The sequence below is a fragment of the Nerophis ophidion genome, linkage group LG20, assembly GCF_033978795.1.
Source record: "Nerophis ophidion isolate RoL-2023_Sa linkage group LG20, RoL_Noph_v1.0, whole genome shotgun sequence".
NCBI lineage: Eukaryota > Metazoa > Chordata > Actinopteri > Syngnathiformes > Syngnathidae > Nerophis > Nerophis ophidion.
The window spans coordinates 34,352,467-34,378,722 of record NC_084630.1 but is presented as its reverse complement, the minus strand read 5'-3'; the positions used below and the strand labels follow the sequence as shown (position 1 = coordinate 34,378,722).

General features: G+C 40.2%; 1 protein-coding gene across 2 annotated transcripts in view; it reads left to right on the top strand.

Annotated features, from left to right (window-relative positions):
* rnf150a (ring finger protein 150a) overlaps positions 1–26,021 on the top strand; it is a 109,344-nt gene extending 83,323 nt beyond the window's left edge. Inside the window, exons 4-9 of one of the 2 annotated variants that reach the window (XM_061881069.1) lie at positions 2,584–2,834; positions 12,684–12,755; positions 12,876–12,958; positions 13,742–13,838; positions 17,606–17,830; positions 25,855–26,021. In XM_061881069.1, the coding sequence (XP_061737053.1) occupies positions 2,584–2,834; positions 12,684–12,755; positions 12,876–12,958; positions 13,742–13,838; positions 17,606–17,830; positions 25,855–25,953 (827 nt within the window). In that variant the 3' untranslated portion in view covers positions 25,954–26,021. The remainder of the gene's footprint in view (positions 1–2,583; positions 2,835–12,683; positions 12,756–12,875; positions 12,959–13,741; positions 13,839–17,605; positions 17,831–25,854) is intronic. The other variant, XM_061881070.1, reaches the window with a different exon arrangement.
* Positions 26,022–26,256: the final 235 nt, after the last annotated feature.

Genomic DNA, 26,256 nt, shown 5'->3' with positions numbered 1-26,256 from the left:
CTACTTTGAGACAAGAGCTATATTGATGCATGCTTGGGTATGCTTTAAAGTCATATCCAACAATTGTGACAACGACTTTTTATTGTCAATATCGGCCGCTGAGTTTCATTTTTTTATGTTTTCTGCTCGGGGTGTACCTCGGGATTTTTCCAACTAAAAAAATGTGCCTTATAGCAGTGGTCCCCAACCTTTTTGTAGCTGCGGACCGGTCAACGCTTGAAAATGTGTCCCACGGACCAGGCTTGGGGGGGGGGTGTTTAATTTTATTTTATTTATTTATTTTTTCATAAAGAAATACAATCATGTGTGTTTACGGACTGTATCCCTGCAGACTGTATTGATCTATATCAGGGGTCTTCAAAGTGCGGCCCGTGGGCCATTTTATAACGGCCCCACGGCACATTTTAAAAATACTATGGAAAAAAATTCAAAACATAAAAAGTGTTATAAAAGAGCAAACAGGTGAAATGTAACAAGAACATGTTGCAATGTTTACTCTAATAACACAAAGCTGCCGTTCAGGCTGTTTCTTTCTTTAAAAGAAAATAGTGACTCAAAATCAATTATGAATTATTGACCAATTCAAGGCTCCAATTACGTCACATAAAATATTCAACTTTGAGATATTTTTGGGGGCAAATGTTGGATATTTTGTGTTTGCCATATGAAAAACAGTTTTTTTTAATTAAAAAAATTTTTTTTTTTAAAGAATGGCCTAAAACGAACAAACAAAAAACGAAACAAAAGAAAAACTTATAATTGACGGATGGATCTGAAGTTGATCTGGAGACCATTGTGTTAAAAGTAAACAGTAAAAAAATATATATAATTTATTTTTTAACACTTTAGGACCCTTTTGGATCAGTGTGTTTTGTTTTTAAGTGTCCTTGCACAAAAAATAATAGTGAATTAAAACCAATGGTGTTATGAGTTGTTGACCTTTTTACAGCTCTAATTATATAATTTTAAACATTCTACTTGAAAATTTTATTAGGTGAAAATATTGCATATTTTGTGTTTTTTTTTTCAATTAAAAAAACATGGTTTTCTTTGACAAAAAGAGCATACAACTTAAATCTTTAAAAATGTCGTATTGCCAGATAGAGTTAATGTTAATCTAGAGATTGTCAGGCTTGCCCCTGAGAGTTTGTCTATGTTTTAGTATTTTCCTCTGCATTTGTCGGTTTCCTGTGTTTGATATTTCCTGTCTTTTAGTTCCTGTCAAGTGCTCTTAATTTGTCAGCTTCCTGTCCTGTTCCCTGAGTGCTGTGTTCCTCCTCAGTGTGTTTAGTATTTCCTGTCTAGTGCTCTTATTTTGTCAGCTTCCTGTCTTGTTCCCTCAGTGCTGTGTTCCCCTTCAGCTGCGGCCGATTGGCATCTGGCCACACCTGTTGCCAATCAGCCGGCTCCTATTTGTACCTCCTTTGTCTTGTGTCAGTTGCTGGATCATTGTATTGTCATTTGTATTGTCGTTGCCTCATGTCACTCTTGTCGTGCTACCTGTCCTGTCTGGCATCATTTCTGCTATTACCTGTCGTGCTACATCTTGTCCTGGTCGTCGTAGCGGTAAGCTGTTTTTGTTAGCCATAGCTATTTCCAATTTTTCTGTTTGTTATCCTCTAGCTTCAATGCTAAAGTTCCTATTTGTTTTCTAGCTTCCAGTGCTAGCCCCCTTAGTTTGTTATTCCGCCCACGTGCGTGCTTTTTGTTTGTTCTTGTTCTATTATTTAAATGAAACCATGTTTTCCCATTCAATGCCTGCCTCCTTCTCTGCATCATGGGGTTCGTCAACAAATAACTCTGACAGAGATTTAAAACTTGAATAATAATACTGATTATAGACACATTTTTAACATTTTATTTTGACCAAAACCATTTGGGGTCCCCTGGATCAAGCCTGAGTGGAGGCCTAAAAGTATATTTTTTATTTGAGCAATGATTGAGCCGAAAGGGTGTAGGTTGAAGCAACGCTTATATAAACCTACCCCATCACAACAAGAACAAGGTTAAAAATATATAAAATCTAAAACATGCTTCACTTATATTACTTTTTTTAAACAATATATAAGCAACATATATGTAGCACATGTCTCATATACACAGTTTAACATTTAAATCAAACATATACATTTGTACACTTATATATATATATATATATATATATATATATATATATTATATACACAATTTATTTAAATTCCATATAAAGTATATGGAATACATATATTGTATTGGTTTTTAAAATAAACGGCCCCCGCTTGCTTTGATTATTCAGTGTGCGGCCCTCAGTGGAAAAAGTTTGGACACCCCTGATCTATATTGATATATATTGTGTTTTCTATATTGATTTTTTTTTTTTTCTTTCCTTGTGCTGCCCGGTACCAATCGGTGGTTGGGGACCACTGCCTTATACAACAGGAGCACTTTACTCTTTTTCAGGAATTCCCTGCAAAAATGTCTCCCTAGTTTTGACCCCTAACCCGGCGGATTTGGTCCCCCAATCGACAGTTTAACAGCACTGTTGTGTTCTGAATGGAAACACTCCACAGCTGGAACCGCGTTGTCCTGTGTGTTTGTGTGCAGGCACAGGCGAGGTGGTGGCCATCATGATCCCGGAGCACAAAGGTCGGGAGATTGTGGCCCTGCTGGTGCAGCACGTCGCCGTCACCTTGCACATCACTGTAGGAACGCGCAACCTGCAGAAGTATGTGAGCAGAACCTCGGTAGTCTTTGTCTCCATCTCCTTCATCATTCTCATGATAATCTCCCTCGCCTGGCTTGTCTTCTACTATATCCAGAGATTCCGATATGTTAATGCCCGAGACCGCAACCAGGTACGACTCCGCTCTTTACGCAACTCTTGATCTTGTCTGAGTGGATGGTGCTGTGCTGTAGATTTGCCATGTCGGCCGGCGCCATCTTTACACATGGCGTCGGCAAGGAGAGGCGGGAATTGTTAGTCTGGCAGAGGCGGCGCGAAGCAGCGGACCGTCAAACCTCGGCCGTCAGAGTCAACACAGGCTTGTGGTTACATCATCACGTCTGTTAATGGAACAGTTGGCGGGGAGGCGACCGTTGTTAGTTTTTTCAAAATGTATAATCAAGTGATGATCGTCTCCCGTCACCACCAATATGCAACCTCCCACACTTGTTATTAATATATATATTTTTTATTCTTTCATGTTTTTACTGAACACTTCCCATGTAGAACCGTGCATTCGGTATGATATATTCACAAACCCCCTTTCCATATGACTTGGTAAATTGTGTTAGATGTAAATATAAACGGAATAGAATGATTTGCAAATCCTTTTCAAGCCATATAGATAGATAGATAGATAGATAGATAGTACTTTATTGATTCCTTCAGGAGAGTTCCTTCAGGAAAATTAAAATTCCAGCAGCAGTGTACAGAGTTGAGATCAATTTAAAGTAAAAAGTAAATAATGGGGGTTTAAAATGAAACAAAATAGAGAAATATTACAAAAAGAATAAAAACAATGGGAATAACAATATAACAGTAAAATAAGAATATAACAAGACAAAGTAGGCAGTAGTGACCATGTTATGAAAACGTATTGCACTGTTAATGTTTTGCATCCCCTGTCATCCTAATACCCCCCCGTCCCCCGTCCCAGAGAGGAGTTGTACAGTCTAATGGCGTGTGGGACAAAGGAGTTCTTGAGTCTATTAGTCCTGCACTTGGGATGAAGCAGTCTAGCACTGAACAGGCTTTTCTGGCTACTGATAACGCTATGCAGAGGGTGACTGGCATCATCCAGGATGCTCACTAGTTTGTCAACAGTCCTCTTCTCTGCCACCGTCACCAGTGAGTCCAGTTTCATTCCGATTGTAGAACCGGCCCGCCTGATCAGTTTCTCAAGTCTGGAGCTTTCCTTCTTAGATGTACTGCCCCCCCAGCACACTACCATGTAGAATACAACACTGGCAACCACAGACTGGTAGTACATCCACAGGAGTTTTCTACAAATGTTGAAGGAGTGCAGTCTCCTGAGGAAGTACAGCCTGCTCTGTCCTTTCTTGTACTGGTGGTCCATGTTAACAGTCCAGTCCAGCTTATTGTCCACCCAAACCCCGAGGTACTTGAATGAGTCCACAGTCTGTACCTCAACTCCCTCGATCACAATAGGTTGTGACCGTGGACTCGGCCTCCCAAAGTCAATGACCAGCTCCTTGGTCTTTGACGGATTGAGCTGCAAGAGGTTCGTGTGGCACCAGACAACAAAGTCCCTCACCAGGTTCCGAAACTCCTCCTCTCTGCCGTCCCTGATGCACCCGACGATGGCTGTGTCATCCGCGTACCTCTGTATGTGACACAGCTCTGAGTTGTAGCAGAAGTCAGCGGTGTACAGGGTGAAGAGAAGAGGGGCCAGCACCGTTCCCTGCGGTGCTCCGGTGCCGCTGATCACAGTGTCAGACGTCATGTCCTTCAGTCTGACGTACTGTGGCCTGTCGGTGAGGTAGTTCGAAATCCAGGCAACCAGGCAGGGGTCCACTTGCATTTTGTAGAGCTTGTCCTGAAGGAGGCGGGGCTGGATGGTATTAAAGGCACTCGAGAAGTCCAGGAACAGGATCCTCACAGTGCCATTTCCCTTATCCAGGTGTGAGTGGGCTCGATGCAGCAGGTAAAGGATAGCATCCTCCACACCAACGCCTTCCTGGTACGCAAACTGCAGGCTGTCCTGGGCATGTTGCACCTGTGGTCTGAGGAGGCTGAGAAATAGCCGCTCCAATGTCTTCATTAGATGAGAGGTGAGCGCCACTGGTCTGTAGTCGTTCAGCTCACTGGGGCAGCTCTTTTTGGGAACTGGAATGATGCATGACGTCTTCCAGAGGGTGGGCACTCTTCCCAGCTGCAGGCTGAGGTTGAAGATCCTTTGAAGTGGTTCACCCAGTTCTGCAGCACAGGTCTTCAGGAGTCGGGGGCACAGCTTGTCTGGGCCTGCTGCTTTCCTTGGCTGTAGCTTCCTCAGTTGACCTCTGACCTGGTCCGCAGAGATGACTAATGTCTGCGTAGAGGTGGTGGAGGAGGGTGCTGCCATGGCTGGGGGGGAGGTCCGTTGAGGGTAGCAGAAGAGGGGTTGGCTGTGATGGGAAGTGGGGGACGGAGAGGACACGGGCTGGTTAAACCGGTTAAAGAAGTTATTCATCTCATTGGCCCTCTCTATTGTCCCCACAACAGCTCTGGTCTTTGTCTTGTGGCCTGTGATGGTTTTTACACCTTCCCAGACCTCCCTCATGTTGTTCTGCTGCAGCTTCTGCTACAGCTTCTTCCTGTAGCTGTCCTTAGCCTCCCTCACGCGTCGTTTCACCTCCCGCTGTGCTGCTCTCATTGCCTCCCTGTCTCCACTCCTGAAGGCAGCTTTCTTCTTGTTGAGGACAGCTTTAACTTCTTGTTTTACCCAGGGTTTGTTATTAGGGTAGCACCGAACAGTCTTAGCAGGGCAGATCACGTCCACGCAGAAGTTGAGGTAATCTGTGAGACAGTGAGTCAGCCCATCAATGTCCTCACCCTGTGGAAGCAGCACGTCCCAGTCTGTGGTGTTGTAGCAGTCTCTGAGGGCATCTTCCAATTCAGGGGACCACTTCCTCACATAGCAAGTGTTAACAGGCTGTCTTTGGACCATGGGGGTGTATTTTGGCCGCAAATGAACAAGAGTGTGGTCAGACTTCCCTAGTGGGGGTAGGGGTGTGACCTTGTATGCATCCCTGACATTAGAATACAGTAGGTCAATTGTCCTGTTGTTTCTCGTGGGACAATCCACAGCCTGGTAAAAAGCAGCTAATGTTGAGTCCAAAGTAGCATGATTGAAGTCCCCAGAAATGATGAAAAAAGCCTCAGGATGTTTTGTCTGTAGCCTTGATGTGATGGCGTGGATCATCTCACATGCATTGGCAGCATCTGCCCTCGGGGGAATGTAAACACAGAGGGAGATCACGTGACTGAACTCCCTCGGCAGATAGTATGGCCGAAGGCTAACAGCTAGTAGCTCCAGGTCCGGGCAATATTCAGTTGAATATGCTACAATATGCTACAAAGACAACATATTTGATGTTCAAACTCAAACATTTTTTTTTTTTTGCAAATAATCATTAACTTTAGAATTTGATGCCAGCAACACGTGACAAAGAAGTTGGAAAAGGTGGCAATAGATACTGATAAAGTTGAGGAATGCCCATCCAACACTTATTTGGAACATCCCACAGGTGTGCAGGCTAATTGGGAACAGGTGGGTGCCATGATTGGCTATAAAAACAGCTTCCCAAAAGATGCTCAGTCTTTCACAAGAAAGGATGGGGCGAGGTACACCCCTTTGTCCACAACTGCGTGAGCAAATAGTCAAACAGTTTAAGAACAACGTTTCTCAAAGTGTAATTTTAAGAAATTTAGGGATTTCATCATCTTTGGTCCATAATATCATCAAAAGGTTCAAAGATTCTGGAGAAATCACTCCACGTAAGCGGCATGGCCGGAAACCAACATTGAATGACCGTGACCTTCGATCCCTCAGACGGCACTGTATCAAAAACTGACATCAATCTCTAAATCACCACATGGGCTCAGGAACACTTCGGAAAACCGCTGTCACTAAATACAGGTGGTCACTACATCTGTAAGTGCAAGTTAAAGCTCTACTATGCAAAGCGAAAACCATTTATCAACAACATCCAGAAACGCCGCCGGTTTCTCTGGACCCGAGATCATCTAAGATGGACTGATGCAAAGTGGAAAAGTGTTCTTTGGTCTGACGAGTCTACATTTCAAATTGTATTTGGTATTATTCGACATGGTGTCATCCGGACCAAAGGGGAACCGAACCATCCAGACTGTTATCGACGCAAAGTTCAAAAGCCAGCATGTGTGATGGTATGGGGGTGCATTAGTGCCCAAGGCATGGGTAACTTACACATCTGTGAAGGCACCATTAATGCTGAAAGGTACATACAGGTTTTGGAACACATATGCTGCCTTCTAAGCGACATCGTTTTCATGGACGCCCCTGCTTATTTCAGCAAGACAATGCCAAGCCACATTCAGCACGTGTTACAACAGCATGGCTTCGTAAAAAAAGAGTGCGGGTACTTTCCTGGTCCGCCTCCAGTTCAGACCTGTCTCCCATGGAAAAAGTGTGGCGCATTATGAAGCGTAAAATAGGACAGCGGAGACCCCGGACTGTTGAACGACTGAAGCTCTACATAAAACAAGAATGGGCAAGAATTCCACTTTCAAAGCTTCAACAATTAGTTTCCTCAGTTCCCAAACGTTTATTGAGTGTTTTTGAAAGAAAAGGTGATGTAACACGGTGGTGAACATGCCCTTTCCCAACTACTTTGGCACATGTTGCAGCCATGAAATTCTAAGTTGTTTATTATTTGCAAAAAAAAAAAAAAGTTTATGAGTTTGATCGTCAAATATCTTGTCTTTGTAGTGCATTCAACTAAATATGGGTGGAAAATTATTTGCAAATCATTGTATTCTGTTTATATTTACATCTAACACAATTTCCCAACTCATATGGAAACAGGGTTTGTACAATGTGATCCAATACAGACGTGCATACAGTACAGGGCAAAAGTTTGGACACACCTACTCATTCGATGCATTTTTTCTTTATTTTCATGACTATTTACCTTTACATTTTTTATTCTATTTTCTTCATAATAGCCACCCTTGCTCTGATTACTTTTTCGCACACTCTTGGCATTGTCTTGATGGTCAATCAATCCAATCAATCAATCAACCAACCAACCAATCAATCAAAGTTTATGTATATAGCCCTAAAGCACAAGCGTTTCAAAGGGCTGCACAAGCCACAACGACATCCTCTGCTCAGATCCCACATCAGGGCAAGGAAAAACTCAACCCAATGGGATGACAATGAGAATACCAAGTAGTTTATAAAGTATGTCAGATCCTGATCTGATCCTGTTACAGGATCATACATAGGTCATATTCAGAGTCCTCATGCGTCCAGGGACGTATTTCCTGAATTTGTAAACATAATAAAAAAAAAAGTTTAACTAAAGAAGATGTGATGGCAAAAAATAATGATGTTATCATAGTAGATACTTGCCTGTACTTGATATCATTACAGTGGATATGAGGTGTAGATTCACCCATGGCGTTTGTTTACATTTTGATGTCTGTGAGCTACGGTGTGTAGTGAAGCATGTTTAGATATTCCTCATCCTTGTAAGAAACATGCTTTATTTGTCGCCATGGAGACCAGGATTATTGATTTAGAATTAGCTAAAACATTGCCGACGGCGGATGGACCTTAGCCGCTAACTAGCCAGCCATGTCTTAAAGCACCTCTTCCTGAGGGCGTTTCAGTGTTATAAATTCACCTTTTTCGTCAGTTTTTAAGCCAAAATGCGTCCGTTCTCGCTTTTCTGTCTACACACTGTGTCTGCTTGTAAGTACTCCGTGATTGGGCGCTGCCGAACATGCTCGTAAAACCAGCAATGTGACGACGTGACAGAGACGGTATCGTACCAAAAATGATTTATGAAGTGAATTATATTTATATAGTGCTTTTTCTCTAGTGACTCAAAGCGCTTTACATAGTGAGACCCAATATCTAATTTTTACATTTAAACCAGTGTGGGTGGAAGCGGGGATCGTACCTGCAACCCTCAAGTTGCTGACACGGTCGCTCTACCAACCGAGCTATACCGCCCCATTTATTAGTATCGCGGTAGTATACTAATACCGGTATACTATAGCAGTGGTTCTCAAATGGGGGTACACGTACCCCTGGGGGTACTTGAAGGTATGCCAAGGGGTACGTGAGATTTTTTTAAAATATTGTAAAAATAACAACAATTCAAAAATCCTTTATAAATAAATTTATTGAATAATACTTCAACAAAATATGAATGTAAGTTCATAAACTGCAATATTCAGTGTTGACAGCTAAAAAAATGTTGTGGACATGTTCCATAAATATTGATGTTAAAGATTTATTTTTTTGTGGAGAAATGTTTAGAATGAAGTTCAAGAATCCAGATGGATCTCTATGACAATCCCCAAAGAGGGCACTTTAAATTTAAATTGATGATTACGTCTATGTGTAGAAATCTTTATTTATAATTGAATCACTTACTTATTTTTCAACAAGTTTTTTGTTTTACAGTGGTTCTCAACCTTTTTTTTAGTGATGCACCCCCTGTGAACATTTCTTTAATTCAAGTACCTCCTAATCAGAGCAAAGCATTTTTGGTTGAAAAAAAGAGGTAAAGAAGTAAAATACAGCACTATGTCATCAGTTTGTGATTTATTATTTGTATAACAGTGCAAAATATTGCTCATTTGTAGTGGTCTTTGTTGAACTATTTGGAAGAAAAGATATAAAAAAAAAAAGATTCAAGATTTTTTATTGTCATATACACAGTTAAACAGACAGTTTGCCGTACAATGAAAATCTTACTTTGCTAGTCCATCCTTCAACAAGTAGCACGGTACTTAGCTGAAAAATAAAAATAAAAAGTATATTTTTACTTAGCTAAAAATAAAAAGTATATTTTTATTTTTAGCTAAGTACCGTGCGACTTGTTGAAGGGTGGACTAGCAAAGTAAGATTTTCATTGTACGGCAAACTGTCTAACTGTGTATATGACAATAAAAAATCTTGAATCTTTTTTTTTTTATATCTTTTTTTCCAAATAGTTCAAGAAAGACCACTTCAAATGAGCAATATTTTGCACTGTTATACAAGTTGATAAATCAGAAACTGATGACATAGTGCTGTATTTGACTTCTTTATCTCTTTTTTTCAACCAAAAATGCTTTGCTCTGATTAGGAGGTACTTGAATTAAAAAAATGTTCACAGGGGGTACATCACTAAAAAAAGGTTGAGAACCACTGTACTATACAACCCTCGTGTGTAGTATCTCATGCAATGTGCAGGCGTACCTAATAAAGTGACCAGTGAGGCTCCTTCTGCATACACACATCTACTTCCCTGCATTGTTTGTATTTATTTATAATTGATGAGGAGTTTTATAGTGTAATTAGTTGCGTCTGCATTGCATTTATGTCTGTAGGAAAGCTGAGCCTCTCCGAGCACAAACCATGAAGCCGACAATCTCCTGTCTTGGCAGCATTTCACTTTTGGGATATTTTAGATCAAGGTGAGGCTGGGCTGCAAGAAAAAAATGTTGCATACTCCTCAGCATGTCTATTTGTACAATGACGTTTCAAATTGTATCCCTTAATAAGATACGTCGGGGTGCCCCTGTGCTCAACAAAGAAATATTACATCTCCCACTTTTCCTGGAATTTTCTCTGCTCATCACTAACCCTTCTCTTCACTGCAGGCTTTGAAAAAGACATGTTTGGGGTTGTGGAATATATTTGTATTTAGCCCACGCACGGAGAATAATGTTATTTCCACAATGTGTGTCATCCCGCTTTTCCTCCCTACAGCAACACGGCGGTCGGCGGATAATAGCCGGGAAAGTACCGGGGTAGCGAGCACAAAAAAAGGGACGGCTCTCGGAGTGTTATCCGGCGTCATATAGCAACATATGTAGTGTTCATCGTGTGAGGCAATGCAAATTAAACAATAAATTAAAGCTGCAGGCAGCGATGGACAGGACCGACTTTTGCTGGTGTTTCCTGCCTTTACCCATTCAACATATCTTTACCTGCACTTTACCTACCTTCCCTGCATCCTGGGGTCACACTGGTGCTTCTTTCTTTCACCCATACATGCTGGTGCTTCCTGCCATCACCCAGACAACATATCTTTACCTGCACTTTACCTACCTTCTCTGTATCCTGCAGTCAAACAGGTGCCTCCTTCTTTCACCCAGTAAACATATCTTTACCCGCACAGTACCTACCTTCTCTGCACTGTGTGGTCACGCTGGTGCTTTTAAGCGGCCATCTTTAGACCGCAGCAGCATCAGCGCAGCGGATCTTTGAAAGCTCGTAAAATCAAAACCGGAGTAGTTAGAAAAACTCTTTGCGCAACTTTTAATCAGAAGGGTTCAATCTCTTTCCTGTGCGAGTTTGAAGCCGACACAAGAAATGCGCTCAGAGGAGATAATGTTTGAAAAAAGGTGACAGGTTTTTACAAAACTTTTGTTTTGAAGGGGTAATTGCCAACTTTCTGTTGATTTTTGCTGAAGGATGTCAATGAATGAAATGTAGGTCTAAGTGAGACCTACATAGAGGTTTTTGTTTCATGTCTCTACGACATTCCTACCGGAAGTTACAAGCAGTTTTGTCAGTGTTTTTTTCTTAGGAGCAGTTTTATCTGTGTTTTATTCCTAGGAGGCGCTAGAGCGCAATTTCAAGTTTTGTGGTTTGATTTTTTTATTAGATCGCAATTTTCGCCAGTCCTAATGTGTGTGTCCAGTTTGGTGAGCTTTGAAGCTTTTAAAGGGTCAAATTACAGCTCAAAGAAGACAAAAATGACATTTTTTAGGAAACTTTTGTTTTGAAGGGGTGTTTGCCAACTTCCTGTTGATTTTTGCTGAAGGATGTTATTTTATGAAATGTAGGTCTAAGTCAGACCTACATAGAGGTTTTTGTTTCATGTCTCTTCACTGCTTCATCCCAAGTGCAGGACTAATAGACTCAAGAACTCCTTTGTCCCACACGCCATTAGACTGTACAACTCCTCTCTGGGACGGGGGACGGGGGGTATTAGGATGACAGGGGATGCAAAACATTAACAGAGCGATACGTTTTCATAACATGGTCACTACTGCCTACTTTGTCTTGTTATATTCTTATTTTACTGTTATATTGTTATTCCCATTGTTTTTATTCTTTTTGTAATATTTCTGTATTTTGTTTCCTTTTAAACCCCCATTATTTACTTTTTACTTTTTATTTTCTTTTTTTCTTTTTTAATTGATCTCAACTCTGTACACTGCTGCTGGAATTTTAATTTTCCTGAAGGAACTCTCCTGAAGGATTCAATAAAGTACTATCCATCTATCTATCTATCTATCTATCTACGACATTCCTAACGGAAGTCACAAGCAGTTTTGTCTGTGTTTTTTCCTAGGGGGTGCTAGAGCGCAATTTTGAGTTTTTTTTTTTTTTTTTTTTTTATTAGATGGCAATTTTCGCCAGTCCTGATGTGTGTGTGAATTTTTGTGAGTTTTGAAGCATGTTAAGGAGGTCAAATTACAGCTCAAAGAGGCGGCGGTATAATAATAATAAAACCTTAGAAATACAATAGACATTTGGTCCCTAAAAAAACACAACGGTTTAAATTGGCTAAGGTTATCGGGGACTGTTATTACTGACGGACAGGTGTCGCGGTGTGACTGCAGCCAGCCACGTAAGAAAACCCTCGTCTCCATGGCGACGTTTCTGTCGCTTTTAACTCATTTGCCGCTTTTCCACCAGTGCAGGGGTAGGCAACCCAGAACGTTGAAAGAGCCATTTTGGACCCAAATAACACAACGCTGTCAAGCACCATTTATATAAAACTTACAGGCCGCACTAACATTAAACTTTCATATTAAGGTGGGGGCCACAAAATAACGTCTCTCGGGCCTCAATTGTCTGAGATCCCTGTTTTAGATAAATTATGTTTTATTTTCACAGCTCGCAATCTGCCGAGTTGTCGAAATCCTGCACATTTGTACGCCTAACCGTGTCACATGTAAGCGTCCTGCGTCTTGTTACGCTCCACAGAGACGCCTGGGAGACGCTGCCAAAAAAGCCATCAGCAAGCTCCAAGTCCGCACCATCAAGAAAGGAGACAAGGTGTGTGTGTGTGTGTGTGTGTGTGTGTATGTGTATGTGTGTGTGTGTGTGTGTGTGTGTGTGTGTGTGCGTCGGTCCGTTTCGTTGAGACGTGACGGCGCGTCTTCCGTGTATTCACAGGAGACCGACCGCGACTTTGACAGCTGCGCCGTGTGCATCGAGGCCTATAAGCCTAGCGACGTCATCAGGGTGTTGCCATGCAGGTGAGGTCAAGTCAAGTCAAGTCAGCTTTTTTTGTCAATTTCTTTACATGTAAGACATACAAAGGAATCGAAATTATGTTTCTCACTCTCCCATGCGGAGACAAAATAAAAAGAAAACACAACAGTAAAGTGCAAGGTGAATATGTCTACCTACTAAAGTGACAATATATATGTTTCCTGTTGTTTTTAAATAGGATATGGCTGTAAACAATGAGTTTTTCATCAGTAGTGCAAATACTTGTGATATACTTAGCAGCAGATGTGTGCAATTTTGCATAGTCATTTTTTTTGTGGGTCATGGGGTTTAGAGTTTAGGTTATTCCTGGGAGGGGGATTTCAAAGTCCTGCCCGCCTGTTGGATCTGGCTGAGGATTGAGGGGGTGGCGCGGGGGGGGTTTCAGCCGCCTGACAGCCTCGTGGTAAAAGCTGTTGGTGAGTCTGGTGGTGCGGAGGCTCTTGTATCTTCTTCCAGAGGGAAGGAGGCTGAACAGGTTGTGTACAGGGTGGCTTGCGTCGCTCACAATTGTGAGTGCTTTGCGGGTAAGGCGGGTGGTGTATAAGTCCTGGAGAGATGGGAGTGGTGCACCAATGATTTTCCCAGCTGTTTTCACGATGCGCTGCAGGTCTCTCCTGTTGTGTTGAGTGTAGCTCCCGCCTCACACAGTGATGCAGCTAGAAAGGATGCTTTCAATGGTGCCTCTGTAAAAAGTGGTCAGGATGGGTATGCTTATAGTTGCGTTAAAAAGGGGAAATAAGTGAGTGTTTTTTTTTTTTTTTTTGCAGGCACGTGTTCCATAAGCACTGCGTGGACCCCTGGCTGCATGACCAGCAGACTTGTCCCATGTGTAAAATGAACATCCTCAAAGCTTTGGGAATCTCTGTGAGTTAACAATCTCTTTCTCCATTCATGTTTAAAAAGGTCCTATCCCTTATTTTCAACTTTTCAGACATATAGCAATATTTTGGTACTGGTACACCATACTTGCCAACCTTGAGACCTCCAAATTCTGGAGATTGGGGGGTGGTTTGAGGTGGGCGGTGCGGACTGGGGGGGACGAGTACCGTATTTTTCGGTCTATAAGTCGCAGTTTTTTTCATAGTTTGGCCGGGGGTGCGACTTATACTCAGGAGCGACTTATGTGTGAAATTATTAACACATTACCATAAAATATCAAATAATATTATTTAGCTCATTCACGTAAAAGACTAAACGTATAAGATTTCATGGGATTTAGCAATTAGGAGTGACAGATTGTTTAGTAAAGGTATAGCATGTTCTATATGTTATAGTTATTTGAGTGACTCTTACCATAATATGTTAGGTTAACAAAGCAGTTGGTTATTCATGCCTCATATAACCTACACTTATTCAGCCTGTTGTTCACTATTCTTTATTTATTTTAAATTGCCTTTCAAATGTCTATTCTTGGTGTTGGGTTTTATCAAATAAATTTGAGTTTATACCAAAATGGATACATGGATGATACAGCAGAGGATTGGGAGAATGTCATGTGGTCAGATGAAACCAAAATAGAACTTTTTGGTATAAACTCAACTCGTCGTGTTTGGAGGAAGAATACTGAGTTGCATCCCAAGAACACCACACCTACTGTGAAGCATGGGGGTGGGAACATCATGCTTTGGGGCTGTTTTTCTGCTAAGGGGACAGGACGATTGATCCGTGTTAAGGAAAGAATGAATGGGGCCATGTATCGTGAGATTTTGAGCCAAAACCTCCTTCCATCAGTGAGAGCTTTGAATGGTTGACCAAATACTTATTTTCGACCATAATTTACCAACAAATTCTTTAAAATTCCTACAATTCCTGGATTTTTTTTTTCACATTCTGTCTCTCCCAGTTGAAGTGTACCTATGATGAAAATTACAGACCTCTGTCATCATTTTAAGTGGGAGAACTTGCACAATCGCTGGCTGACTAAATACTTTTTTGCCCCACTGTATATTGAGTAAAACATGCTTGAAATTAGAATATTAACTGATGCAAAGCTGTGTCATTAACACAAGTATAAAACTGTTTTTTAATGTAATAATGTCTTACTTCAAGCATGATGCAGAGCACATATCATTATGTCAAGATAATGGCACTAGCATTTACTTATTTAAGAATATTTTTCAACATATTGAGCAAAAAGGTCTCATTTGTTTTTCTACCAAGAAAAGTGCACTTGTTATTAGTGAGAATATACTTATTTTAAGGTATTTTCGGGTTCATTGAGGTTAGCTAATTTTTCTTGTTTTGGAAAGACTTGACAAGCCAAATTTTCTTGTTCTATTGCCAGATAATTTTGCTTAGTTCAAATAAAATACCCCTATTTATTTTTATTTTTTTTATTGTTTTTGAACACATACTTTTTGCAGTGTACTAAAATTATTTCGATACTTTTCGGTACTTTTTTAAAATAAAAGGAACCACAAAAAACTGCATTATTGGCTTTATTTTAACAAAAAAAACTTAAGAGTTCATTAAACGTATGTTTATTATTGCAGATAAGCCCTTAAATAAAATATTGAACATGCTAAACAACTTGTCTTTTAGTAGTAAGTAAACAAACAAACTCCTAATTAGTCTGCTGATGTATGCAGTAACATATTGTGTCATTTATACACCTATTATGTTGTCTACATTATTAAGGACAAGTGGTAGAAAATGAATTATTAATCTACTTCTTCATTTACTGTTTATATCTGCTTACTTTCTGTTTCAACATGTTCTCCCTACACTTTTGTTAAAATGTGATAATCACTTATTTTTCTGTCGTTTGATACTTTACATTAGCTTTGGATGATACCACAAATTTGGGTATCAATCTGATACCAAGTAGTTACAGGATCATACATTGCTCATATTCAAAGTCCTCATGTGTCCACGGATGTATGTCCTGAGGTTATAAACATAATATATATTTAAAAAAAACGAAAGAAGATGTTGTGATGACAAAAAATATTGACGTAATCATAGTAGTATCGCAAAGATACGTGCCTGTACTCGATATCATTACAGTAGATATTAGGCGTAGATCGGCATTTGTTTACATTTTGACGTGTGCAGTGGAGCATCTTTAGCTATTCCTCGTCCTGCAGGGATGATACTTGTAAGAAACTTGCTTTATTTGTCGCCATGGAGACCAGGATTAGTGATTTAGAAGTCGCTAGAACACTGCCAACGGCGGATGGACGTTAGCCGCTAGCTAGCTAGCCAGCCATGTCTTAAAGCACCTCTTCCTAAGGGCGTTTCGTTCTTATAACGTCAGTTTTTAAGCCAAAATGCGTCCATTTATGTCAATGAATATTTACAACATTTTTGTATCTGTATACCTCTGTCAGGTTCAAACACTGATGACATCTATTTAACAGACAAAGAAGCAAGGAATTAAACGCGTAGACCTGTACCCTTGTACAGTGTCCCACCACGCTCTGACGAAAGATTGTACGCCTCCTCTTTTATTTGAACTTTTCCCTGATTACATGGCAACAGCTGTTTCTAAAGGAAGGGGGTCATAAACAGCCGCTGCCTTTGGTTACAAAACAGTTCAAAGAAAAGGTGCCTGGAGGGGGGTCAGGGCCTGCTACCTCTCCGCTTTGTAGATCTCGGGCCAAGACAAAATCTTCCTGTGGATTACAATACATCAAAGAAACCCACACCTTCACGTCGTTTCCCATCCTACGCAGTGGAGTTTTACAAGCCTTTTGATTGGTAAGATCAAAGACAGCTTTTGTCTGCTCGCCGGGAACTCATGGCAGCACAAATGTTTTGTGATAACTTAGATACAATTAATCTGACAGTCTATATCTGTGGCCTATAGTCCGGTGAAGCTAATACATGTAAACAATATTTGTTTCTTCTAAAATTTGGTGTGTGCGGCTTGAATACCGATGCGCTTTATTGTTGGGAAATTCGGTACATTCATTCTTTTGGCTTCGGTTCTCTTATGATTCTGTCTTCTTCAGAACATTTCATGAGATAATGCAACAAAATGTTGTTCTTATCTGTGAAGTGAAGTGAATTTTTCTCAAGTGACTCAAAGCGCTTTACATAGTGAAACCCAATATCTAAGTTACATTTAAACCAGTGTGGGTGGCACTGGGAGCAGGTGGGTAAAGTGTCTTGTCCAAGGACACGACGGCAGTGACTAGGATGGCGGAAGCGGGAATGGAACCTGGAACCCTCAAATTGCTGGCATGGCCGCTCTACCAACCGAGCTATGCCGCAAAGTTCAAATTTGAATGACAATGTACTCCGCCTTCCGCCCGAATCCAGCTGAGATAGGCTCCAGCACCCCCCGCAACCCTGAACAGGACAAGCTGTAGAAAATGGATGGATGGATGAATAAAAAGGATGTGTATGTCTCTGTGGAGGTGGGGCCGTTGCCAGGGGTGTGGTATTGGTGGTATCAATGTGACATCATCGAATAATTGCCATAATTGGCTACGGCGCATGTATTTTGTTTAAAATAGCTAAAAATGATATGTATATATTTAAAAAATTATCTGTGCTGTGAAAAATTTGTGTCAACATATATTTTTATTTTTACAATATATGTTTTTTCTCTATTCCAAGTCATGGTATGGCGTTCAGTGTCTTTATGTATTTATTGAAGTTATTGTATGAAATCTGACATTAAAAAGGATGGTGTGCCCAGCTCCATACAGACGGCTCCAATGAGATGCCCGCAGACTACGAAATGTCCCTCGGGGGTCCATCCGCCGACCTCGTCAGCGGGGCGAGCGAAGTCACCGTCAACGAGAGCTCCGTGGTGCTGGATGTGGTTGAGAGGGAGACGGTGCCGCGTCAACATGGTCCACATGTGGAGATCGCGCCACGGGCGGAGGAAAACTACGTCATTTCGAACAGTGAGTATAATACAATATTAGGGCTGGGCAACGATTAAAAATTTCAATCAAAGTTAATCGCACTATTTCTCCGATTAATTGCGATTAACTGCATTATATACGCAAAGCCCAATAATGAATTCAAAAGTAGTGTGTAGTGCACCTTTATTGGAATATTCTCCCACATGAACAAAAGCGCCAAAACATTTGTTGTGCAAACACAATTTAAATCAGTCCTTGTTAAACAGTAGCAGTTAAATAGCATATTTTATGAAAATCAACTCAAAAAATATAAATACAAACATTTAAGCTTATTGCCACTCCCAGGGTATTTAGGTTATCCTGTTTGTTATGGAAAATAAATATAATCTACATACAAATCTCTGAGCCACAATCATAACATCTGAACAGGCAATTTCTGAGGTAACAGCAGAAACATTTTTTTTATCAGGGATCTTATGTTTAAAAAACTTATATTATAGGTAGTGGGCTGTTTGAGGGAATTTTTGATCAAATTATCCGTAGTAGCAATTTTAATAATGTTGTGTTTATTCTGCGTAGTGCACTTAAAATAATTATGACCATATCTAGGAATTGATATCATGGGGATTTTCCGATTGTTTACTTGGTGCTCTGATAAACTGAACGCATATACATGGTACTATATTGTGATGTTATGAGCCAGGGAATAAAATAACTACCCTACCCAGCATGCAACAGGAGTGACGAGCATGACGGCATCTTGTATGTTGTGATATGCACGCTCTGAAAGCAAACGTTAAGAACTCAGCCAACACTCGTCGTCTGCATTATTCATAAATAGACAGACAACACAAATACTCCGCTGCTTCACAGGCCGCTGGATGTAGCCGGCAAAGTATTCCCATGCTAGCTAGCCGGTCTAGCAAGCACGCGTCATTCAGTCCAAAACGGCCCGATCTATCCACATCCAGAATTGTCTGGCGGTCGTAAGTGACCCCGGAGTGACCACGCTGTAAGCCAGCCATGAAATTTGCAGAATTGTCTGGTATTTTTGCCAAATGTTCCATCTTTACCAAGAGCCCCCCGACGCCGAAGTACATCCGGGAGATGCCATCTTGTTAAGAAAAGGCGTTAACAAAATAAAAGCATGTAAACAACATACGCAAATGTGCGATAAAGTAATTGTCGGCGTTAATAGATTGATGAGTTAACGCGTAATTAACGCATTAATTTGCCCACCCCTAATATATATACAGCAGACCTGGGCAAATTAAGGCCCGGGGGCCACATGCGGCCTGTTGAGCTTTTCAATCTGGCCCGCCCGACATTTGTAAATCATTTTTTTGGATCTTTAAGATGGAAAGTGTAGCTGCCATTATGATGTGCAGTCATGTTTTCTAATGACTATAAGTATAAAACTATTCAAAGTATTTCAATGGTAGGAATCTACTCTTACGGATGATATAATTAGTTACTATGGTAATATAATTAGTTACTATGGTCATCTAATTAGTTACTATGGTAATATAATTAGTTACTATGGTCATTTACATCACAGCAGCTCAGACGAGGCACCAAGCAGTGTGGGCGGGAAGCGTTTCCACAGACGCGGAAGGAGATTTTCACAAAAAGTTCTAAAGCAGGGGTAGGGAACCTCTAGTTCTAGAGCCAGATGTGGTTCTTTTGATGACTGCATCTGGCTCTCAGATACATCTTACTTAACACGATAAGTAATGAATAATTCCGCTGGTAATCACAGTGTTAGAAATAACGTTCAAAATGTAAAACATTCTCATGCATTTTAATCCATCCATCCGTTTTCTACCGCACCTGTTCGACAAGTATTTTATTTATTTTTGGTTCTGCTTCAATCCAATCCAATCCACTTTATTTATATAGCACATTTAAACCACAACATGTTTCCAAAGTGTTGCACAACAATATTACAAACAACATTCAAAACTATCCTGAGCTCCACCAATGAAGTGAAGTGAAGTGAATTATATTTATATAGTGCTTTTCTCTAGTGACTCAAAGCGCTTTACATAGTGAAACCCAATATCTAAGTTACATTTAAAGCAGTGTGGGTGGCACTGGGAGCAGGTGGGTAAAGTGTCTTGCCCAAGGACTAGGATGGCATAAGCAGGAATTGAACCTGCAACCCTCAAGTTGCTGACACGGCCACTCTACCAACCGAGCTATACCGCCCCACAATGACTGAATAAAAACAAAAAATAAAAATAAATACATATAAAAACAATATAAAATAAATATGATTAAAAACGATTTTAAGGGTGAAACCAATTATAACATTAAATAGAAATCAATTTTTTTAAATACAGAGGGCAACAGAGGACCACACAACTCACCTAGTGTTAAAAGCCAGAGAATAATAATGGGTCTTAAAACGAGACTTAAAACACTCCACTGTAGGAGCAGTTTGAACATGGAGGGGCAGAGTGTTCCAGAGCTTAGGGCCGACCATAGAGAAGGCCCTGTCTCCCCTGGTCTTAAGTCTGGTCTTGGGCACCATGAGCTGGAACTGGCTCTCGGACCTCAGAGCGCGTGCAGGAATGTAAATTTGGATGAGGTCCGAGATATATTGAGGTGCCAGTCCATGTAAAGATTTAAAAACAAACAGCAATGTTTTAAAATCAATTCTAAAATGAAAAGGGAGCCAGTGCAAACTCTGAAGAATTGGGGTTATAAGCTGGCGTTTCCTGGCCCCTGTTAAAAGTCCTGCTGCCGCGTTCTGGACTAACTGCAACCGGGAGAGAGCTTTTTGGCTACTGCCAGCATAAAGTGCATTGCAGTAGTCCAGGACACTTGAAATAAAAGCATGCACCACTTGTTCAAAAAGGTTAAAAGATCAAATCGGTTTTACCTTTGCTCGAAGACGAAAATGATAAAAACACGATTTTAAAACGCCATTGACAAGTTTAAAAATGGCTGTCTATAGTGACGCCAAGGCTGGTGACCTTGAGACGCACATCATTTTGCAATGGTCCCAAGTCAGTGAGGGCCAGACCAAAAACTAAAAATTCCGTTTTTCCCTCATTCATTATTAAAAAGTTCTGGGCTAACCAAACCTTGACGTCACATAGACAGTTAAGAAGGGGTGTCAGGGGGCCGTGGCCTTTTGAAATTGGCATATAAATTTGGCAGTCATCTGCATAAAAGTGATAAAACACTCCATGCCTCCTAAAAATATCTCCAAGAGGGAGGAGATAAAGAGCGAACAGGATGGGGCCTAGCATAGATCCCTGGGGGACACCACAGTAAAGCGGGGCAGAAGAGGAGAAGGACCTCTCAGACAGGTAGGATCTGAACCACTGTGACGCAGTCCCCCCAATGACCACACAGTCCCTCAGGCGCTCTAGAAGAATTGTGTGGTGGACTGTGTCAAAGGCAGCTGGAAGATCTAAAAGCACTAAAATGGCAGAACTGCCATAATCAGACATCAAAAGCAAGTCATTAAAAACTTTTAAAAGTGCAGATTCAGTCCTGTGCAAAGCTTTGTATCAAGACTGAAATGGATCTAAAGTGCCATTTTCATCTAAAAAAAGGCTACAGTTGTACCAAAACACATTTCTTCAAAATTTTGGACGGAAAAGGTCATTTAGAAATGGGCGGAGGATTTGACAAACTTGTGGGATCAAGACCTGTTTTTTGGATCAAAGGCAGCAGCCTAAGCAGGGAAGCCCAGACTTCACTTAATAATAAATATATAATGATAAAAGTAATAAAACTTGTCAGGTACATAACTTTACCTTACTAGCCTATATAAATCAACCATTTATATAAAAGTATGTTTGTTTTGTGCTGATATTGTATCAGGTCAATGCCGGCCAATATTCAAGGATTCAATATCTGTATGGTATCGAAAGTAAATAAGGTGTATCGCAGGGCTGTCAAACTCATTTTAAATGGGGGGCCACATGGAGGAAAAATCTACTCCCAGGTGGGCCGGACTGGTAAAATCACGGCACGATAACTTAAAAATAAGACAGCTTCAGGTTGTTTTCTTTGTTTAAAAATACAACAAGCACATTCTGAAAATGTACAAATCATAATGTTATTTTTTTACTTTTACATGTTGCAGTTAATAAGTATTCTATAAAAAAAAATATATACATATCCAAATCAAATTACAGGATGTTATTTACATAGTTTGATCATTTTCCTCGACTGATGCACTAACGTGTTTTTTTTTTTGTTTTTTTTTTACATATGTAAAATCATCCCTGATATCGGTAGGTTGTGAGTTCAAACCCCGGCCGAGTCATACCAAAGTCTATAAAAATGGGAGCCATTACATCCCCTGCTTGGCACTCAGCATCAAGGGTTGGAATTGGGGGTTAAATCACCAAAAATGATTCCCGGGCGTGGCCACTGCTGCTGCTCACTGCTCCCCTCACCTCCCAGGGGGTGATCAAGGGTGATTGGTCAAATGCAGGGAATAATTTCGCCACACTTAGTGTGCGTGACAATCATTGGTACTGTAACATAACTTAACTTAATCATCTACAACAGGGGTGTCCAAACTTTTTCCACTGAAAAATCAATGCAAGCGGGGGCCATTTTGATATTTGTTATGTTAAAAACCAATACAATATATGTACAAAAAAATATACATTTGGGCCTCCAATCAGGCTTCATCCCGGGGACCCCAAAGGGTTTTGGTCAAAAAATATATAAAAAATGTGTCATTATTCAGTATTATTATTTTTATTATTATTCAAGGTTTAAATCTCTTGATCAACATTAGGTCTATCTGTCAATATAACGTTATTAAAGATTTAAGTTGTATGCTGTTTTTGTCCAAGAAACCCCATTTTTGTATGGAAAAAACACAAATTATGCAATATTTTCACCCAATAAAATTTTTAAGTGGAATATTTGAGATTATATAATAATTGGAGCCTTATAAAGGTCAATAACTCATAACAACATTGATTTTAATTCATTATTTTTTATTTTTTTATTTTTAGCAATGACACTTAAAAACAAATTACACAACAATTATTGGGGATCCAAAAGGGTCCTACTCATTAAAGTGTTAAAAAAAAAAATTATAAACGCTATTAACTGTTTTCTTTTAACACAATAACCTCCAGATCAACTTCAGATTATAAGTTTTATTGTTGTTTATGTTTTTTGTTTGTTTGTTTTAGGCCCTTTATTTAAAAAAAAAAAAAAACAGCTTACTTTTTTACATAGCAAACACAAAATATGCAACATTTTCCCCCAAAAATATCTCAAAGTGGAATATTTAATGTGACGTTATTGGAGCCTTGAATAGGTCAATAATTCATAATGTCATTTATTTTGATTCATTATTATTTTCTAAAGAAAGAAAGAAACAGCCTGCATGGCAGCTTTGTGTTATTAAGAGTAAACGTTGCAACATTTTGTTGTTACATTTCACCTGTTGGCTCTTTTATAACACTTTTTATGTTTTTTGTGTGTTTTTTTTCCATAGTATTTTTACAATGTGCCGTGGGGCCGTTCAAAAATTACCTGTGGGCCGCAAATGGCCCACTTTGGACTAGGGGTGGGCGATATCGCAAATTTGGGTATCGATACCGATGCGATCCGATACCGGCCAGTATCGCCGATATCGATACCGATGCCGGAAGTGTCGTCATCTGATGGGGTGGGGCTTCGGGGTATCGATACTTTTGAAAAACAAATTTGTACTTTTGCCTTTATTAATTGATTATGATGATAATACAACACAGGACAACGATTTAAGTCAAAAAATAAAATATTTATTACAAAAGTAATATCAATAGCAATAAAGTCATGCAAATAAGGTGCAAACAACTACTGAACCTGGCTTGTGGCCTCAAAACACACAAACACTTAAGGTAAATAACAAAACTCTATTTATTGAACAAAGTTGTAAACATGAACACAAAACAAAAGAACTGAGAAATTCAAATAAAGTAATAATATCAATGACAATAAAGTAGTGCAAATAAGGTGAAAACAAATACTGAACTTTGCTAGTCGCCTCACAACACACAAGAACTTAAGTCAAAAAGAAAACACTAGTTAATAAACAGTTGTAAAAATGAACACAAAACAAAAGAACTGAGAAATTCCTATCGTTATTTTAGTGCAATAAAATACTTTAAAGTTTACAACCAAGACATTAAGTCGCACTGGAAACGCACGTGTGTGTGTGTGTGTGTGTGTGTGTGTGTGTGTCTGTGTGTGTCTGTGTGTGTGTGTGTGTGTGTGTGTGTGTGTGTATGTGTGTGTGTGTGTGCGTGTGCGTGTGCGTGTCCGAGTGAACCTCGCAGCGAATTATACTGATGTGTGTGCGCCAACGCACCAAACGTCATGTTAATTGTATTTATTTGATTTTATTTTGGGTTGAAGATTACTTTTTCAAGTGTTTTTAAATCTCGTTCGCGACCCATCAATAGGGAGGAGGGTGGAGTGGTGAGGAGCGCTCCCATTTTTTTTTAAATCGGAGTGATTCGCTTAATTTGGTGAAGTATCGATACCATCACGCAAGTATCGATACGATACCGATACTTATCGATACTTGGTATCGATACGCCCAGCCCTACTTTGGACACCTCTGATCTACAAAGCTACAAAAAATTGCTATTGCGACATCTAGTGCACACATTTAGAACTGCAGTTTATTTCATTCATAAATGTTCATTTATTTTTATTAGGGGTGGGCAAATTAGTGCGTTAATTATGAGTTAACTCATCAATCTATTATCGCCGACAATTATTTTATCGCACATTTGCATATGTTGTTTACATGCTTTTATTTTGTTAACGCCTTTTCTTAACAAGATGGCGTCGCCCGGCGTCGAGGGGCTCTTGGTAAAGATGGAACATTTGGCAAAAATACCGGACAATTCTGCAAATTTCATGGCTGGCTTACAGCGTGGTCACTCCGGGATCACTTACGACCGCCAGACAATTCTGGATGTAGATAGATCGGGCCGTTTTGGACTGAATGAGGCGTGCTTGCTAGACCGGCTAGCTAGCATGGGAATACTTTGCCGGCTACATCCAGCGGCCTGTGAAGCAGCGGAGTATTTGTGTTGTCTGTCTATTTATGAATAATGCAGACGAGGAGTGTTGGCTGAGTTCTTAACGTTTGCTTTCAGAGCGTGCATATCACAACATACAAGATGCCGTCATGCTCGCCACTCCTGTTGCATGCTGGGTAGGGTAGTTCTTTTATTCCCTGGCTCATAACATCACAATATAGTACCATGTATATTATGCGTTCAGTTTATCAAAGCACCAAGTAAACAATCGGAAAATTCCCATCATATCAATTCCTAGATATGGTCATAATTATTTTAAGTGCACTACGCAGAATAAACACAACATTATTAATATTGCTACTACGGATAATTTGATCAAAAATTCACTAAAACAGCCCACTACCTATAATATAGGTTTTTTAAACATAAGATCCCTGGTAAAAAAAATGTTTCTGCTGTTACCTCAGAAATTGCCTGTTCAGATGTTATGATTGTGGCTCAGAGATTTGTATGTAGATTATATTTATTTTCCATAACAAACAGGATAACTTAAACACCCTGGCAGTGGCAATAAGCTTAAATGTTTGTATTTACATTTTTTGAGTTGATTTTCATAAAATATGCTATTTAACTGCTACTGTTTAACAAGGACTGATTTAAATTGTGTTTGCACAACAAATGTTTTGGCGCTTTTGTTCATGTGGGAGAATATTCCAATAAAGGTGCACTACACACTACTTTTGAATTCATTATTGGGCTTTGTGTATAGAATGCAGTTAATCGCGATTAATCAGAGAAATAGTGCGATTAACTTCGATTAAAATTTTTAATCATTGCCCAGCCCTAATTTTTATACTTGGCAAACTCGTCCCGCCAGCCGTACGTGTGACACTCCTAACAGGCTTCATGATGGCCACAGCTTGACCCCGGAACTGATTAAATTAATTGCAGTAAAATTGTGTTCTAAATCCATCCAAATTTGGACTATTCACACATATTCACAGCGTTGTTTCCTTACTGCTCCTTCCAACATTCTCCTAGGCGAGCAGCAGTTTCCTGTCAGCAGCGACTCGGACTCTTCCATCAGTGCGACCCGACAGAACCAGCGCACGCCAAGGAAGAGCCAGGACGTGTGTGTGATGTAGCATCTGTCAGTGTTAAGTCCGATGCATGTTGGAATAAATTTCTGCTTGTTTTTTGTTTTTTAACCTATTGGACAAGTGTGTTTTGTTTCCAGGCAGCACAGTGGAAGAGAAGAGGGGTTAGTGCGTCTGGATCATGGGTGTTAAACTCTGGCCCGCGGGCCAAATTTGGCCCGCCATGTAATTTCATTTGGCCCTTGAGGCAATATCAAATAAACATTAGAGCTGGCCCGCCGGTGTTATACAGCATCGGTGCCGCTGTAACACCGCATTCACCGCTAATATTCATACTTGCCAACCC